This window comes from Musa acuminata, chromosome BXJ1-5 (genome assembly GCF_036884655.1).
Source record: "Musa acuminata AAA Group cultivar baxijiao chromosome BXJ1-5, Cavendish_Baxijiao_AAA, whole genome shotgun sequence".
In the NCBI taxonomy this organism is placed as follows: Eukaryota; Viridiplantae; Streptophyta; class Magnoliopsida; order Zingiberales; family Musaceae; genus Musa; species Musa acuminata.
Genome location: NC_088331.1, coordinates 40,115,540 through 40,134,359, shown reverse-complemented (window position 1 = coordinate 40,134,359; position 18,820 = coordinate 40,115,540). Strand labels below are relative to the sequence as shown.

The 18,820-nt window shown below is 36.0% G+C and overlaps 2 protein-coding genes across 4 annotated transcripts; one reads left to right on the top strand and one right to left on the bottom strand.

The window, feature by feature from the left end:
• LOC103985762 (nibrin homolog) lies at window positions 1-8,505 on the top strand. Of its 3 annotated transcripts, none has more exons than XM_009403578.3 (13): window positions 1-224; window positions 409-462; window positions 902-1,163; window positions 1,325-1,413; window positions 2,666-2,796; window positions 5,113-5,159; window positions 5,304-5,412; window positions 5,491-5,577; window positions 6,310-6,481; window positions 7,374-7,792; window positions 7,928-7,989; window positions 8,062-8,164; window positions 8,268-8,505. In XM_009403578.3, exons 1-13 carry the CDS (start codon window positions 188-190, stop codon window positions 8,322-8,324), a joined length of 1,629 nt encoding a protein of 542 aa, XP_009401853.2. In that variant the 5' UTR covers window positions 1-187; the 3' UTR covers window positions 8,325-8,505. The 3 variants fall into 3 exon arrangements, with proteins under 3 accessions (XP_009401853.2, XP_065040039.1, XP_065040040.1); XM_065183967.1 differs by having other exon boundaries at window positions 7,374-7,796; window positions 7,932-7,989; XM_065183968.1 differs by lacking the exons at window positions 1-224; window positions 409-462 and adding an exon at window positions 485-822.
• A 1,077-nt stretch (window positions 8,506-9,582) lies between these two features.
• LOC135674270 (proteasome subunit alpha type-2-A) lies at window positions 9,583-18,350 on the bottom strand. Its single transcript, XM_065183966.1, has 11 exons — window positions 18,196-18,350; window positions 18,016-18,092; window positions 16,898-16,962; window positions 16,152-16,198; window positions 14,896-14,971; window positions 13,527-13,594; window positions 12,998-13,067; window positions 12,603-12,688; window positions 10,499-10,561; window positions 10,357-10,422; window positions 9,583-9,993 (listed from the first exon to the last, which is right to left on the bottom strand). Exons 1-11 carry the CDS (start codon window positions 18,234-18,236, stop codon window positions 9,945-9,947), a joined length of 708 nt encoding a protein of 235 aa, XP_065040038.1. The 5' UTR covers window positions 18,237-18,350; the 3' UTR covers window positions 9,583-9,944.
• Between the last annotated feature and the right edge of the window lie 470 nt (window positions 18,351-18,820).

Below are 18,820 nucleotides of genomic sequence, written 5' to 3'. Positions count from 1 at the left end.
AAAAAAAAATCCACTTTTTGTGTTTTTCTTGTTCTTTTATCATTTCTTTCGATGAATCGCTGGTGGCGGGCGCAGCGGAGGAAACGAGAGAAAGGGGCGATTCGCGAGCATTGATTTCTAGGGTTTTTATCAGCCTCTCTCCCCCGCTTCAAATGGTACCAGACATTGTGCCATAGACGCTTGACCGATGGTTTGGTGTCTGTATCCCGTCGATCCCGTTCGAGGTACCTCTTCTTCACTCAACAATTGCCCGCTGTTTCGATTTTCTCATATCTACGACCTATTGATTTCGTGTTTCTTTTTCCTTCTTGTGCTTCGCTCAGTTTTTTTTTTCCCATTTTTGTTCGAAACTCAGCATTTTTTGTGTTTATTAGCTCACGTCTTTGTCTTCGGTTCTTGGTCTGGCAGGTGCCCAGAAGTACTACATCTTCTCAATAGGAACATACAAAATTGGTCGAAAAGGTCAGAACTTCTTATTTCCCTTTTCTTGTGACGATCATTTAGGGTTTAGGGTTTAAGGTTTGAGGGGCATCACCTCCTGTTATGTATTTACTCGTTCAGTGAGGTCCAGAAGTTATGTAGGATTCAACAGTTCTACTGCTAATTTTGCTTTCAAGAAGGCTCAAAACAGATCACTCTTGTATATACAACCGTTTCCCAACCCTAACTGTGGTAGCACCAGTGTCGTACGAACATAGATGCTGATATCAGCAGTAGTACAATCTTTCTTGTTTGTGTAATTTACAATTTATTTGCTTGCTTGATGCTGATCTTCTCAAGAAGTGAATTTTTGCAGTGCCATTGATGCACCATTGCATTTGTGTAAGTCACGCATTGGCTGCAAAATCATCTTGTACTGCATATTTTATTGCATTTTTATATTGGCAATTCTTCTTTGTAGATTGTGATGTGGTTGTTCAAACGGACACGTCGATTTCTCGAGTTCATGCCGAGATTGTTCTTGATAAAATGATTTCTCAAGATCCCTCCGGAAGCATGATCTCCAGTGGTTTCTCGGGTGTTCGTATAATAGATCGATCGAAATTTGGCACAGTTGTTAACAAAGAACTGGGGGCTGATGCAACTCGTTTGAAGAAAAACCAGGAAGCGATGCTGATGGATGGGAACTTTGTTACTTTTGGAACTGGCAGTGCAACTTTCAGGTGAATGATCCTTCTAATTGTGATTAACACCATCCTACTGGATTGATTCTGTCTTGATCTGTTTGACACCAATAACGTCTGTGTTGTGTGTCCATTTAAATATAGTGTGTCTACTAATAGTCTAATACTAACGTTTTCTGATGTGGCTGGTGTTTTGGCAGGTTATCTTATGTTCCTTTTGTCATTTTTTCCCGTTCTGTGAATACGAGCCCACTGAATCCAATGATTCAGGCTACAATTTTAGCTATTGGTTTGTATACAATTCTTAAAGCATGTTTTCTTACTGAATTTAGCTGCAAGAGTACACTATTATCTTGTCTTAGTGTTAAGGCTTGTTAGGTTCTTTTAAACAAGAAGTGTACAACACTGTACTCTTAGCACTATTCTTTAAGTTCAATTAAAATTTTTGGAAACAGTTTGCAGTAAGCATGCTTGCTACCTTGTGAAGGGTGATTTATTCTTGATGAGATTTGTCTTCTCGTTCATTACTACAAAATTCGTTGCATACTCTCTATTAGTAAACAAATTTTAGAATTGTCAATAATATAATTTGCATTCCCCATAGTTACCTTCATTTCATATTTTGTTGTTGTTTACATTGCTCAAAAAATTCAAATGTACCTGGCCAAGCTAGTAAATGTACCACTTCCATTAGTTTGTTTTGTTAATTACTTGTTCGCTATCAGTTATACCTCTATGCAGTTCATCATGAGCTATTTGTATTTAGTTGGTAATGTGAATGTCTTAGTATTAATATTATTCAGCACATATGAAGGACAAATCTCATCAGTTGTTTCTTGTCTACAGTGTTTGTATAGAAAATTTTCCTAATTTCTCCCAACCTTTCATAGTTGATTACTTAGTTGCAAAAACATAACTCAAAATAGATTACTCTGTTATGACATTGGAGTACATATTCTTTCTACCTTTTCCTTTCTTTATCACCCTCTTGTGTGCACACATAGTTGGGTGCAGGCACATATTTATGCTTTTGTTTGGATTGCAGATTGATGTACTTGGGCGTGTTGGATTCTCCAAATAACAAAATATCTATGAAAATGTGAAGTGACTGCCTTAGTTACAATGTCTTTTGAAGTTGGAACTTTTGTTGTAAAGACTGCTTTAATGATTCATATAGAGTTTTGCTGGTCATGAATCTTATGCCATGCTGAGCTGTCAAGACACAACCTTGTTGAGTTGATTATCTTTTACTACTTAGCATGAGGCTTGTGCCACTCCAAGCCTACCAAAAGTTCCTGTCTATCAGAGTCTAGAATGATACATTATGCAATATGGGATTCTTGTTCTGATGTGGAAATCCTTTGTTTTTTTTTAAAGCAGAATTTCTATCCACTTTTATGAATTGCTATCTGTAGGTTAATGTAACCTCTTTTGTTAAGATTCTTCTCTAGATTGTTTTTGTGCATGTGGGGCACTTGAGGGTTCTTATTGAACTACTTTGTTTGTTGATCACATTAATTGTTCAATTCCTCCTTTAAAAGGTGCATATCTGACCAGTAGCTGGAGCCCAGAGTGTACACATGTTCTTGTTGAAAAATCTTCTCCAGTAACAATTGAGCTCATTCAAGCAGTCTTGGCTAGGAAACCCATTATCCTTGGTGATTGGTTTAAGGTATTTCATGCTATTATTGTGATTACGGTGCTATAAGAATATGTCTGGCATAGCACTGGTTTTCATAGTATCTGATTTTTGTTATTTTTTTGGAGTTGGCAAATTCTTTAAAGTGGGGTAACTAGATTTGAGCAGTGGTTCTCAGACCCACTTTATTAAATGCCCAGTCGAACACCTGCATGTTTAATAAAAAATTAGATAAATATATCATATGTTCTTTATATGGGCCACATCAAAGGGGTCGGGTGGTATTGGAAGGAACATTTAACCATATCGGGGAAGTGTCTTTTTGATCGGGTGTTTGACAAAGTTGTTGTAAAAAGCATATCTTGATGGAAAGTAGGGATTGATTTGATGTCTAACATATCAGTTTAGTGGCAAATTTCATATCCTTACATATGCTTTGTCGTCGATGGAGCCCACTAGTCTATAAACTTGGGATTGTAGTAGTAACAAATATGTTGCATAATAGTGCAGTTATGGTTGTTATTCTTGAGTGGGTTTTCTTGCTTAATATACATGTTGAACAATGCTTATACTTTTGTTAGTTAGAGATGTCTAATTCATTACATGTGATGCAATTAAAATAACTTATTTTTTGCATGTAAATGAGTAAATTGGGTTGCCATGCCCTCGCTATGACATGTGACACAGTCCTGTATTGTCCCATGTCCATTACACATTCTTAGTTAAATGCATAGGAATGTGCCCATTATTGCGTGTTAGGAGGATGCAGCATAGCTGGCACAAAAATCACTGGTAAATCATACTTAGTTTGGCATGCTTCTAAATTTTCCTTCTCTGGAAGCATATTTTGGTTTAGCGTTCTACCTTGTACAATTCTTTGCATCTTCTTGCTACAGTTGTGTGATGGGGAATCTGTAACAGCTTGTGTACGTGAGTGTTGTAGTCTTGTAGATTAAACTACAAAATGTGCAGCCAAGTGCACAAGGTTCCTACACTTGGTGTTTGAGGACACCCATCTGGGCACTGCCTTAACTCTGTGTTGAGAGGGATTGTTTTACGAACTGGGTTAATTTCGATGTATGGAATCCATGTGACAATAGAAGAATCCTTGTAGTTTTGCCAAGACCCACTTTCAGTGTTATATTATCCAACTGTTTAAGGATACTAGGTGGTTAACAATGTGCAAGCACTTCTGCTTCTCTTATTATTATTATTATGAATCATCAGTTTTGAACTTTAGGATATTCACCCAAATCAAACAGTATTAATCAAGTTAAACATGTTGAACATGTGATTTTCAGCCTACCATGTTAACTTTGTTGTGTTCAAATCATATTGATGGGTTTATTAATATGTTTTTGAAGTATTACAGGTTGTGTAGGTAGTCAAATAGCTTAGAAGTTGTGTTCACTATGTCATCCTTTACCCAAATCAGACTGACTTATCTATTAAGTGGGTTGTGTATTCTTCAGGTTCAACATGTTTGTTCTAGCACATGCAACTCCACCTTAACTAGCCTATTGCTGCTTACTGGAATATATGTTGACGGTGGGTTGAGTTTAGGAGGGGTTTTAACTAGCGAAATCAATTTTTTATTTGGGAAATTGGGCGAGGCCAGGTTGTTAATTCAAGATATACTTTTCATATTCGTTCAAGCAGATCTTCTTTTGGCTAACTCGGACCAAGTTCCATCCAGAAAGCTGACCTAATTGAAAGCAATGGTACTTATGATACATGTCTCACACATGTTTAAATGTACATGTAGATTTTTTTTTAAAAATTATATGTTTATCTATTTAAAAATGAAATGATAAAACTTTTAGTTACTGTTTCTGCTTTAAATTATGTATGGGGATCATACTAATTGGAACTGCAGGAATGGTCTGGCTCAGACAGAAATCTGGTCCTTGTGTTCCCTTTATGTTTAGTCTTTATGGATAGTCTTCATCTGAAATTTGAGGAATAAACACAATTAGTTTCTGATAGCATATTGTCTTGGATGACCTATGGTGCAAATCCTGTTCATGAGATGCCAGCCTATTATGACCTTAATTCTATGCCATGTTGGGGGCATGAAGGCATTTGCTGGCTTGACAAAGCTAGTGCTGGCCTGACTCAGTTTGTGCTGGCCAGTTGTCTCATCTGAATGTCTGTTGATCACATCGCATTACGCCAGCACATCAGCTATTAGCTAAGTTAACTGATGCCATGATCTTTTTTCTATTTAATTAATCTACCATGCTTCTGTTTTTTTTTTCTTTCCTTTTTTAACATTGATGGTGACTAGCTTTGTTTGTTTCACCCATTTGTAATTTCATTTCACTGTTATATTGGTATCTTGAATTTTAGATGCTTGCTGAGAAGAGCATATGCACAGAAATTCCAAGCTGTACATTGTAAGTTCGCACACTCCTGTTGTTAATATCTTACTGGTGGTTTTTGGGTTCTTGCAACTGCTTATTAAATGTTCAATGTAGAAAGGAAATGCCGAATCTTGAATCACTTACTGATCATGCATGTACTTGTATTTTGTTTTCCAGTTATGTCCCAGATTTGGTTCTAGATGGGACATTGGTAAAGGTTGTTGAACCCATGTTTCGGGAGAAAATTTTTGAAGGCTATACTTTTGTTCTGGGATCATTAAATCTGGTGGATTTCTTGTTTCATTTTCCTTCTGTAATTTCTTCTCAAGAGATCTGGTGCTAACCCATACCTTTTTGGTTGCAGTACAAATTTAAGGGTATGTTCCAATCACTACTAGAACTAGTTGGAGCAAAATGTCTCAGTGCTGGTGAATTTTCTTCAAACAGCCAGGTACTTTATCTTGCGTATGCTTTTAATTCTATCTTATAATTTATTTGATGATAGTCTATTTAGCTGATAAGTGGAATCTATGCCGCTCATTAATTTGTATATATGGATACCTCAAGCTACTTCAAACTTCCTCGTGTTTGGTATTTGTCTTATTTATTGCCATATCTTCCCCTATCATGCATGTATCACAATGGAGTTATTAAATGTGAATTGATATTGCTGGCTCATCAATTTGGGTTATTCTGGTAGGAGAGCAAAATTCATGTAGTATTTCTTTTCTAAAAAATGAATTCTTTTGTCTGTTTAGTTGGTGTAAAGGTTCAGATGCCTGATACCTGCTTTATCTTTTTTCCTTCTTTCTTTGGAAAACCTGTCCCAGTTAGATCTCAGGAGTGTAAAGAACCTTTGGTTAGTTGAAATTCATTATGGTTTCGTAGTTTGGAATATCCTTTTTTTTGTCTCTTGTTTGCAATTAAAACAGTTTTAGAACTGGTAAAGCATACTACTGAGAAATAAGGAGTATATAATGTAATGGTATTTTTCTTTTTGTAATGCATGAATCATTATATTGATTTCTCTCTGAACTCCATTAGCATAGTTGGTGGACAGAATTATTTCCTGGTTCTCAATCCTGGCATTGAATTTGTCTTGGATGTTATAATGCTCATTAAGGGATTTTCTTAAAGTACATTGATTTAACGGTTGATATCCGACTTATTGGGAAGTTCTTAGACTTCCACAGATGGGGAGAATAATCAGCTTTTCTTGGTTGTACCTGCTGAGTCAACAGGCGAATTCAATCACTTGCGCGAGCTGTCTTCCTTGGTCAGGGTTATTGATGTAAAATTAGTTGTTGCCGTTCTATCTGGAAACCTGGATCTGACCATCTTTGAGCAACCTCCTTGTAAGTATTCATGTGCAATGACATTTAATCATTAAAAGGTTGGTATGTTTTTAAAAAGTTATATGAATGTTGATACACAGGCCATGCCATGCCATCCTCATCACATGTTCCATGCTGACCATCTTGCAGCATCGGGCTTGACCCAAATTGGAAATCCTTTTGTTGGGATGGTTGGGGCAGGATAAAAACAAAAATCTGACTGCTTGCTGCTTCTTTTCAACTAATGAAATTCAAGTAATATGAACACCATGCAGAAGTTTTCTTGGTTTTGCTTTGTAGCATATTGATTACGGTAACATGATGTGGAGTTGCGGTACAATGGAAATTGAAAGCTTCCACAAACTAGGAGTTTTTCTGGTGAAATATCTCCTGATTGGTCATAACATCTAGTTGTGGACTGTAGGAAGCATCAAGGGTGAATAGGAGGGTGGGTAGTCATGTGAATAGGAATGCCTAGTGACTAAGAGATCAGATTATAGTAACCGAGTCAATAGGGAGCCATGGAGGCAAGAAGGGAGGCAGAAGGGAGGAAATTAAGAGGTCTGCCTAGATACTTTGGAATTTGCTATCTGGACTCAAAAGTTGGAAAACCTGCTTCTGCTGAGTTGCAATCTTGCAGATTTTGTTTTCAACGACATGATTGTAGTGAAATGAAGCCCCCTTCACTGGCTGACTGTATGAAATGATTGGATTATTGAAACCAAGTGAATGGGGGTGAGTGGTCGAAGTCTAACTAAATCAGGCAAGGAGCATTTCTACTAGTGAATTTTCTCCTAATGGTTGATTTGTTTGGTATTGGAATTTCACCTGTACGATTATAATCAAATGCTCTTATTTAAGCTCTCCTGAATCTGAGTTGGTTTTTAAGCTCACTTTGAAGCATTTAATGCAGATGTTGTTTCATCATCACATTCCACTGATGAAACTATAGTAGCAGCTTCTGATGTTGAGATGGATACTGCAACATCGGATCATGCTGATGCCACATCGAAACCTCAACTTGCCATCAACAGTGAATATGAAGATGTGGTCAAACGAAGGTTGGAAGATGGAAAAGGTGCCGGAAGGTGTGAAAACAGGGAGAACAATATTGGTTCTTCTGCTATTGCTTCCTATGGTAAAGTTTCAGACGCCAGGAATGAGGATGTTGGACTTATTACAAGGACAGAGAAAGGTGATGAATCTGTTGTCGACAGACATGAAAATTCAGACATCATATATAGTCAAGATCTGATTGTACGGAATATCAGCACAACATATTCTCAAAGATCCACCACCGATGAAGTGTTCAACTTCAAATGTTTTAGAAAGGCAGGTTTCTTTATACGTTTGATAATACATGAACCAACAAGATATTTTCTTCTCGTTGGTAATTTGAGCAGAAGCATTTTTGTTATTTTACTCATTGATTTTAGCTAATGTTGCATCCATTGAATGACCATGTAGAAAGAGACCGTTTCGGGCAACAGTTTCAAGGACCTTATTCCATTTTCAAAAGATCCATACAAGTACGTACAAGCTATCTTCTCAGCATTCAGGTGATTCTAGTTCTTCTTGAGTCAACATGATGTGTTTTTCAGTGAGTCCGACTTTGGGAGCAAAGGAACATCGGAGTACATCAAGGAAGAGAAGAAGCGAAAGCAAATTGAAGCAATTGCGGAGGACTTGTTTAACAATGACAAGGTAAATTAGTGCAATTACTTGCAGCTATGGTGTTGACAAGCTTGTAAGGTTGCTTATTGTTTGTCTGTAGTATTTTATTATCTTGATAGTTATTTTCCAACAGGTGAGGAAACGTGCGGCTGCTGGTGCTTCTCTTTATTCTCTCTTTAATCACAAATGATGTGGTAATATTTCTGATACATCACCTAGCGATAGAAGCTCTTTGGGCTGAATGCTATTAGCTTAAAGTCTAATACCTGGGGTTCAAACTAATGAAATCCTTTTTTTCCCTTTTCCACAAGGATGTTGTTTATAATGTCCTGGATCCGGTTTATAATTGACCGTTTATAATGTCTTTCTCATTTTGTTTTTGTGATAAAAAATGTAGTCTTTTTTGGATAACAGCCACCATTTCTGAGTTTTCTAGGAAAAATAATTCTTGCTGCATATGAAGCAAAGAGCAATTTTTCTTCCACAATCGATGTGATATTAATTCTGAAGTGTCTATGGCTATTTAATTACCCAAACTCAACCTCACATTGTTGGTGGGTGCAGAATTGAGGTGGTAGATGAGTCTATTACTATTAATTTTGACACATATTTTTGACCATGTTGTTGTTCTAAGCTTATCAAGTTAAATGAGTCATGTTCCCATTGACACCCACCCCCATTCGGTGATTATAAGAGCATCGAAATTAATTCAAGGATCTCGCCCCAGAAAAAGAGGCATTCGTGGTCGTACACTGCTTTATACCGTTCCGGTCGGCTCACTACTGGTAATTGTAAGAACGTCGAAAATTCATGATTTTAACGGCAAAAACTTATTTTTGGTTCCTTCGTCGTCGAAGTGGTAATACCGCAGTAATCTGATCACCGCATGTAAAAATACTAACTCGACTGATTTGACGCCAAGATAATATGAATTTTTAACACTTTATCCTTCAATAGGAATAGGGTGACCACGCAGCACATGCTCTAAATGATGTTATACTAGTAGTAAATCATGTCTTACAAGGGTCCTGCATAATCTAACCGTCCACTCAAATTCCCTACAAGTCATCTCATTAATCACCAATCATGAAATATTTTCATGCTCCATTCATACTGCTCCTCCTAACATCAAATATCTCGTTGGCTATTTTTTTTCTCCATTTAATTAACAATGCTATATCCACAGAGACACATTCTTTAACTAATTTTGCCGAATAAAGACTCGTTTGACAAACCCTAAGGATCTGATCTTCCAGATGATTTTTGTGTCAACTCTAATTCTCTCGTTCTTGCTACAACAGTAGAATAAAATAATTTCATTTTTTTCTATAAAAAACGATGATAACCAGTGACTTCCTGATAAAAAAGTCTTAAGGAAAAAAAAAAGCCTAAATTAAATTGACATCACAAAAGATCGATTTCTCAAGCAGGGAAGCAAGCGACAATCATGGAATATTAATGCACAAATCACACTAATAAGTTATTCGAAAACTACATGTGAGAAGAAGTTGAACAGTGACAGACAACAGTTGAGGATAAAAGAAAAGGAATTGTTTCAAAGCAAGGACAGTATCTAACCAAGTGAAATGAGCTTGAAGCTATCTTTAAACCCTTGAGGATTCAAAAGCAACTAATGTATCAATGCTGATATCACAAGATCTGTTCCCCTGGATAGAAATAAATGAGGCCTTTTTTGCAAGTAGCTACATCTAAGAAAGTTATAATTGGTATCTAAATACAGGAATGCCCAGGACAAGAACCTCAACGTGCATTAGGCCGAAAGCAACAGCATGACTCACTAACTGAACTGCTACTCCACCTCCGCCAAATAATCATCGATTTCAGCAGGTGTTAGTACTCTGCAAAGAACAAGTGCATGATAAATGTGATCATGTAACTACATACGAACAAGGCTACAACATCTTTTAACAGAGGTGAAGATGCAATGGTTGATGATAATGTCATACACCGAAACCATATAACCATGAACTGCTGAAGCAAATACTACTGTTTCATGATAATGTTGAGTAGCTCTTTGTCAAATGAACTATGCAAACCAAAATCATTTGAGTTCTTCAATGTGGCAGTTGCAAGCATGAAAATGATACTTAAAAACTATTTATTTTAAAAAAAAAATAAAAAGCAATCATTTGATTTTGTAGCTGGGCAGTCAATTTAACCATGATGGATCAAAAGTAACTATGCTAGAGCTTAACAAGCACCTGAATTTTCGGTCAGCACCTATTATTCCAATCTCGATGTTCTTGCCAGAAATCTGCCCTTGAAACCTAAAGGTTTATGAAACAATTTACATTACATCATGATATATACACGACTCAAAGTGGCAATGCAACAGTAAAATACCCTTCTTTTAGAGTCAATATGGCAGTGTGAACAGCATCATCAAGCTCCATATCCTCAGTGTACCTGAAAGGATCAAAACAAGATCATCCAGTAAGCAAATAAAGAAAAACATGCTAAAAGAGTAGATCCTACTCTCTAGAAAAAGACAAAGTTGAAGAATGAATTGTACACAATCATCATGCATCTTACAACAGAAAACCTATAATACTCATTCTAACAATCTCAACGATTTCCCTGTCAGTCGGAAAATGCCAACACAAACAGAACTCTATTCATGCCAAAAAAGGTATCAACATGAACCATGTAAACCTTGTTAGAGGTGCAACACATAACTAGGTGAAGTTTTGGCACAAGCTTCCAACTGGTACACCATGCTCGAGGGATTCAATTATTGTCCATCTGATATTTTTGTGTTCTGAAGTTGAGCATTGCCTCCCATATGAAAATTTGCCATACATATATCATACATAACCTTCCCAAGTCATGGAAAATATTACACGTTTTCCATTGTCACATTAGCTTAAACCCCAAAATGTGGGTAAAATCAAGGTATTCAATTTTGAATAATACCGCTCGTACCGGTCCATCAACAGACCGGTACACAGATTGCTCGTTACCGGGCGGTATATATATATATATATATATATACACACACACACACACACACACACACACAACGTCGCCTCTCTTCTCCCCACGCGGGGCGACGTCGCCTCGTGTGGGGGAGAAGAGAGGCAACGTCGCTGAAAACCTTTTTTTTTACTATATATATATATATATATATATATATACACCGAACGATATACCGCTCGGTATACAATACCATACCGAGTGAATCTCGAAACTCCGGTACGACACGATATTTCAATACTTGGGTAAAATTTTCATTTCTAACAAGTTCACATTTTTGGTCTTATAGGAAATACATTTCTACCTGAATTTGCGTTGATTAGGAAGCTTGACCAATTATTAAATATCAAGTAGACAGGCTAGCATAAAGTACTTCTAAAAGTTTTTCAAGATTATTCAACCTAAGATTGGACTATAAATGGGTAGAAAAGATCTTGACAGTGCTAAATTGCGAAAAATGCAATGTACATTTTTTGATGGGTAAAAACTGAGGAAAAAAGATAACATAGCAAGAACATGAAAATAAATTATTCAGAAGTCGAGTTCAGTATATTGATCAGTGGATTTCAGTACAATAAGAGAACATATAAGCAGTAAAAGAATATTCAACAGAGAAATGCAGTACTTATCACATGTTGTATCCCGATGCATGCAAGAAACCTTCGAAAATTTGGAGCCAAGGACAAAACAGACTAGGTGGACAGTCATGACACTAGGGCCATAACTGTCACCTGGATGATGATTTATGCTGACATGTACCACATGATGCACAAAGCTGGTGGACGAGGGATATGGCCATGGTGCAATACATGCTCAGTTAAAGGCAACCAGTTTGTGATAACTCCATCAGTATCATCGAAGCAAGAAACTTGTAAAACACATGATCGTGCATAACCTTTCCAAGTCCTGGGAAATAATAATTATTCCTAACCAGGTCACATGAACTTAAAACTCAACATTGAGGTAGATTTTTCTTTCTTGGAAAATTTACTTTTTGTATTTAACGAAAATCCACCTTTATCAAATGAAAACCTAATACATCTAAGCATTCTTGGTGCACAAGAATACACTTGAAAAGCTTCGAGCTGCCTAAGGACAACATAGGAGTACTAAACCTCTTAAAAAATGAGAACCATGACAGGTGGTCATGACACAAGGGTCGATGACTATGCATCCTAGATAATGACTTATGGTGGCAAGTAACATGGTGTAACAAGCTCGTGCATGAGGGCTTTTTGACATGGTGCAATACATGCCCGGTTAGAGCCAATAATTTGTGATGATCCGATTGTCTTCTCGTAGCAAGATATGACCACATGCGGAGTGTCTACATGTGATGGCTGAGTACAACACATGTCAAGCAAGACAGGTAATCCCTTAAAAACTCAGAAAGGACTACTACTTAGCTGATTGTGCTACCTACTTGACCAGAATCGTTAAAATTCAAGAAGATGCAATTAAGAAAACTGAGCACCTCTTCTCAAGAAATGTCTTAGCATTAGAAACATTTTTCCCCATTGCTGAAGCCTTCCAAGAAAAATATGAACCTGATGGGTCAACCTGTCAGAACAAAGTTAGAAAAATCAAAGTCCTCTTATACCTCAAAAACCTCGCATGTTATATCAATTTAAACACAAGCAGGGGCCAAGTCACAAAACACACAATCTTAAACCAAAATATACAAGACATAGAACAAAATTGTTCAAATTTACCAATCTTTATAATTCAATGTGTTTTGTTCATAACTAAAAAAAAAAGTGTATGATCGTAAAGGAGTGATAGTAAGTTTAGAGCATCTATTCAACCTCTATCAAAATGACTTGTCCAAGAATATAGCCACAACTAAAGGCATCAAATATGAATGCGTACCTGATATAACTGTGGACCATTGTCATCATATCCAGCAATCAGAAGGGAAACTCCAAATGGCCTTACACCACTAAATTCAACAAGAAACCAAAAAAGCAAGACAAAAGGGAATTAATACCTTACATAAATAAAAAACAACTCACTACTTTAATCATATAAATTTTCAACTGATTGATTATTTCATGCACAAAGTTTGGCATATATTATGCTTAATGCCATTTATGATAGGTAGCTAAGAAGTAAAAAAGGTTAGACGAACAAGATGACCCACAGTTTCATCATCTCTTATAAGATCTGTGAGGATAGTAAAACACCTCATATTAGCCAGTGAACTAAAAAAGGTACCTAGTAGGTACTTAGTAAGAGGCAGTCTTAGGCTGTACAAAAGTAGTTGTTTATTTGCATATTCCTACAATTGTCTAATCTGTTTCTCACATGTACATGGACTTAGCATCATAAGTCAACTTGCATTGTACATATCATGACAAAGAGCAAAAACAGCTAAAAGAAAGTGGGTCTGGAAGGATACCCAGATTGTGTAAATTCCTGCATAACTGCTGCAGTTTCTCTGACAAGTTGTGTTACAGGAATAGCCTCCTGCAATCATTTAAATGTGTAATCAGAATCTGTGGAGAAGGAACCTCCAAAACAAATATAAACTTTAAAGTACACATGAAGATACAAGGCCATAGTTTTGAATTAAAAACTAATCCTGTAAGAACACATTACTAGTCACTTCATGTGTCAGGTATAATTATGATAATAATACCAAAGAAAATCTTATATGTTGCATGATAATGGAAAGCCATCTTCGGGGCTATAATAATTCTTGGATATTATGATGACATAATTTTCCAAAATGTATGACATTACAGAAACAGACTCTGTTTGCAACAGTACAGCTGCATAGATTGACACTCCTCAGACACCGAATTAGCAGGAGTCTCATACATTGGCCATCTTTTCTATAATATAAAATGCAGTATGATTTCATTGATAAAATAACTACAGTTGACAATCACAAAATACAGATTCTTATTAAAGGAAATGTATCATGCATACTCAATTTTACTTGGCACATTAATGTTAGTTGCAATTTAGATCTTTAATCTGATTTTGTAAATACTAAATTTTACTTAATAGGAGTTTGTTTCGATTTGGCATTTTAGTATTATAGGTTCACTTGCACAACCCTAGATAGGGAATTTGGGTTTGGGTTGATATCTAAGTATCATCTGGGTACCAAATACATTCAGAAACAAGAAATAAATCAAAATAAAAGCTACCATGATTTGTAAAATCTAAATATTAAAAACTCAAATGTAGCTTAAATTCATACCGCGTTAAACTATCTTACTTAGATTTAGTGAAAAAAAATACTCGTGTCTAAGTTGGATATGTGCACAAACAAATGGCCTTAACAAAATTTAAGAGTGCAAGTGCGTTACTAAACACCAAACAACAAATATCTCAAATTGTTTTTATTAAGGTTCGCTGTATTGTACCGTACCAGCATTTCGACCCGGGCTCGGTACGGTACGGTACCGATGTACCGGGCGGTACATCAGGGCATACCGAGTGGTACACCCTGGTGTATCGAATAATTTTATACTTTTATACTGTAGCAGTGCTACAGTATAATATTGTAGCACTGTAGCGGTACCAGACGGTCCACGTACCGGTAACCTGTCGGACCGGTATATACTGCCAAGTACGAGCGGTACGCTTCGGTATGACAGACCTTGGTTTTTACTGCATTTCAGGAAACAACCTTAAGAACAAAAATGTTCTCATTCTATCTGTGAAGGATGAAATAATATAACCAGCGGAATTTTGTAACAATTGAAAACAGTAAAAGAATAACTCTGGACCAAAAAGGATTAAGGCTTAAACGATACCTTATATAGCCGAAAATATTGTTGTGCTTGTTTTCTACTTTTTCTTACTAGAACACGAGAATCTGGGCCCATCCCACTGCAACAGAAAAGGAAAGACATTAAAGGCATTGTTGTAAAACAACTGAATGAAGACAATGTAATGTATGGACAAATGTTGGACCAATTCTTTTTATCAAAACCCGATGAAACGAGATAAATATAAGCACTAAAGTGTAGAATAAAGTAAAACCAACTCCTTTACATGCTAAATCCTAATGTCACATAACAGAGTAATAACATTCTTTTTACTGCTTTGAGCATTTGATGCAACTCAATTTTTTAAATGGTACAGCTGGCACCAACATTTTTCAAGTGCTAACTTGTCTTATATTAGTGTATTACATGTTCAGCTGAATATAGCAAGGTCAAATCTGTACTATCAGTTAACAGCATCTCTAGTTTTATAACTTGATAATGATACTGATGATGACTTGTGTTTGTTTTTTTAGCCCAAAATATACTAAAAATGGTGGATTGAGCTAGGGATACATACATATGATATGATCATATCGAATGACTTCAGATGCACATAATACTTGCATGCTTAGCTTGTTATCGTCCTTTGACATGAGCAAAACTATTTGTTAATATATTAGCAAACATTAACTTGTGGACATCATTATAGCACATCAATAGCATCATTCACAAGTTCACAATTCACAAATAAATTGAAGTATTGAGAGAGGCATATCTATCAGATGCTCATAGAGAATTAACAGAACTTCACACACAGAAATAAACATGTATCTAGATGCATCAAGCTTGTTACGTTGTGCTTACTTGTTTATGTGAGCAATAGTCACGAACTTGGATGAAAAATATAAAATACAGTCATAGAATAGCAAGGTCCAAAAGAAATTTTTCAAGAAACAAATCTCCTTTCAGAGAGTTAGTTGGAAACCAGTGGGCCAAGAAGCATGTGAATAATTTGTGAATTTTCAATAAATTTGAAATTTCAATTACTTTGCAAAAGGTACTTCATGCATGTATACAAAACCATAATCAAACTAGCAGAAAAATACATGAATCTATTCTAGAAATACATTACAGAATAACCTTGACTAAATAGGAATGCCAATTGAAATTTGAAACTGCCAGTTAAAATCTAGATGTAGCATCAAAATACACACATAAACATGTATTTATATGCTAAGAACTTTTTATGCAGAGGAAATATAAACATCGAACTTTATCTACAAGAAACTACAAATGTTCACCTATAAACAACTCCAATATTTGTTGTCATAAGCTGGATCTTTTGCACCTACAAAAAAAAAAAAGTTAAATAAGCAACCTTCAAATTTGAGTTGTTCAGTAGAATGAGAAGAAAATTATTCTGTATGCACTATTCCAGCAGAAGTAAGATACTAAAAATCGGATGAGAAAGTGATAAGAGGGAAAAGAGAGAACGGGGGAAGAGAGAGGATTAGGATGATATGGACCATGCTAAAAAAACTCAGTAGCTATTGGTTTCTCAATTCAGTCTTCCATCAATTATCAAATGACAGACATTTCTTTCTATAACATACAACTGAACCTCAATTTTACTTAACTAAGACTGCCTAATTTCCGAATGAAGTGACACATCACTAGAAAAAATATGTGCCCAGTGTCATCTGAATGAATCAGTTGACCACCCCTAATAAAAGAAGTATGATATAACATATCATTAAACACTAACCTATTAGACTCCTTCCTGAAAACTCAAAATTGATCTACTTGGTTAAGAAGTTATTAGAATAAAACACGCTTTACAACCATAGTGGTACTCTTTGAAATGTTTCTATGTAATTAAACATATTTAATTTTCACAAAGAGAAAAATACCATCCACAAGATCGTACCAAAATATTGAGAAAACAGACCAACAGAAAACACAGCATATATAGTCTTCAAAGTGAATTGATACCACCCAAAACACAAAATCTAAGGAAAAAACTAATGATCTAAAGATAGATGCTTACTGATGTCTCATCCACCAAAATGGAAGGAAGCTTCTTTTCGGTTGCAATAACAACACCATTGGATGCTGTAGTCATAAAAAAATGAATATCAAGAATTTTTCTATACAAGTGTAAACCAAGAAGCATACAGGATGGTTTCCAATCAAATTTCAGTAAGTAGTCATATTAAACTCAATCATCCTCCTCAACCATATTTAACCCTTTAAAAATTGCATGCTGCTGGCATTAGAACTATGGTTACCACTTTCTTATAAGGACTACTAATCTGAACATGTAGAATTGCTTCCACGTAAACTCTAGTGTGTACTCATATCAAACTGGGTCATTCTACCTAACAATAATTAAGAACATCAAGCATCTATAATTGTTGCAGAGGCTCCTTATCAGCCAAAAGCTTCTTCTCAGTTGCAATAACAACACCATTGGATGCTGTAGTTATAAAAAAACGAATATCAAGAATTTTTCTATACAAGTGTATACCAAGAAGCATACAGGATGGTTTCCAATCAAATTTCAGTTAGTAGTCATATTAATCTCAATCATCCTCCTCAACCATATTTAACCCTTTAAATTGCACGCTGCTGGCATTAGAACTATGGTTAACAAGTTCTTGTAAGGGCTGCTAATCTGAACATGTAGAATTGCTTCCACGTAAACTCTAGTGTGTACTCATATCAAACTGGGTCATTCTACCTAACCATAATTAAGAACATCAAGCATCTATAACTGCTGCAGAGGCTCGTTATCAGCCAAAATCTCTAGATAACACATTGGTCACTTTTCAAATCCTTTGTGCAACTAAAATGTTGATATGTTCTAATCAAGTGTAAACAATCTCAAAAGGATATACTCAATCAGAAACTTTCTGTGTTCACAGTTAATCTTGTCATTAAGCACAAATCTTTTTGTGTTCCCTGGATTTCTTATTTCGACCATCACATTCTTAAGTACGCTCAAAACACGCACGACGAATTATTCTATGAAACAGCTTCACATCAGCCTGATCTGATAGGTGGAACTTTTGAGGGAACCCTGAATTAACGACCTTTTCGTTTGAAACAAGAAACGTGCATAAAGTAGAAATAAAAACAAAGAGGACATATTAGATCGCACATAACCTTTGATCCCGAGAGAGGTTTGTCCCGATCCGACGGCCGTTAGGGCGTGCTCGATCTGAACGAGCTTCCCCGAAGGGCTGCAAGGCGACGGATCAAACAAGAGAGTAAAAGGAAGGTCCATGGAGGCGCAAGGGTTTGCAACGTATTGAGGATATGAGATGGAAGGACTGGCAAGAGTACCTGAAGGTGGTGAGGGAGAAGGAGTACTGGCTGTCACCCATATTCGCGAGCGAGGAATGAAGAAGGCGAACGGAGCGATCGGGCGAGGAGAAGAGGGAGCGGCTTCAAGAAGAGGGGAGACTGAACCCTTCTCCAAGCAAGAAAAAACAGGAGGGTGTTTTGGGTATCGTGGTACATTTATAGTTAGAACAAAAGGGTAGTATGGGAATCTCGATCAAATATTAATAACATATTACCAATTAAATTCTAAAAATTCCTCTAAGTAATTGAATAAAAATAAAAAAACCTTAAGAAGGCAGTTTTGCATTTGTAAAATATTTAAATATTTTCTTATTATAAAAATATATTTATATATCAAATTTTGTTTTTTTTAAGTCTTTGACATTTTGTCCTTTATTTTTTTGTTTTTATTTATACAGATTAATTGGTGGAAAATGGACACCCAGATTCCTCCACCCTGTTGGTGGTATCACCACCTACATTGCAGCAGGTGGAGGTTTAAAATGAGAGAGAAATAGAAGAAAGAGGTATTCTAAAATATCTCATTTTATTTTATCTAACAATCAATATTGAAATTTTATTTGTCTAGTTATTCTCTACTTAATCTGTATTCATCTCTTTACTT

What these genes read in the sequence shown, in the direction of transcription:
- LOC103985762 (XM_009403578.3), top strand. Translation starts at nt 188, where the DNA reads ATGGTTTGGTGTCTGTATCCCGTCGATCCCGTTCGAG. An exon ending in GAAATTCCAAGCTGTACATT is followed by an intron (nt 5,160 to 5,303) that starts GTAAGTTCGCAC and finishes TTTGTTTTCCAG; the next exon opens with TTATGTCCCAGATTTGGTTC. An exon ending in ACTTCAAATGTTTTAGAAAG is followed by an intron (nt 7,793 to 7,927) that starts GCAGGTTTCTTT and finishes ATGACCATGTAG; the next exon opens with AAAGAGACCGTTTCGGGCAA.
- LOC135674270 (XM_065183966.1), bottom strand. Translation starts at nt 18,236, where the DNA reads ATGGGTGACAGCCAGTACTCCTTCTCCCTCACCACCTTCAG. An exon ending in TTCTCCCTCACCACCTTCAG is followed by an intron (nt 18,093 to 18,195) that starts GTACTCTTGCCA and finishes GTCGCCTTGCAG; the next exon opens with CCCTTCGGGGAAGCTCGTTC. An exon ending in AAGACATTTCTTGAGAAGAG is followed by an intron (nt 10,562 to 12,602) that starts GTGCTCAGTTTT and finishes TGATCCTTTCAG; the next exon opens with GTACACTGAGGATATGGAGC.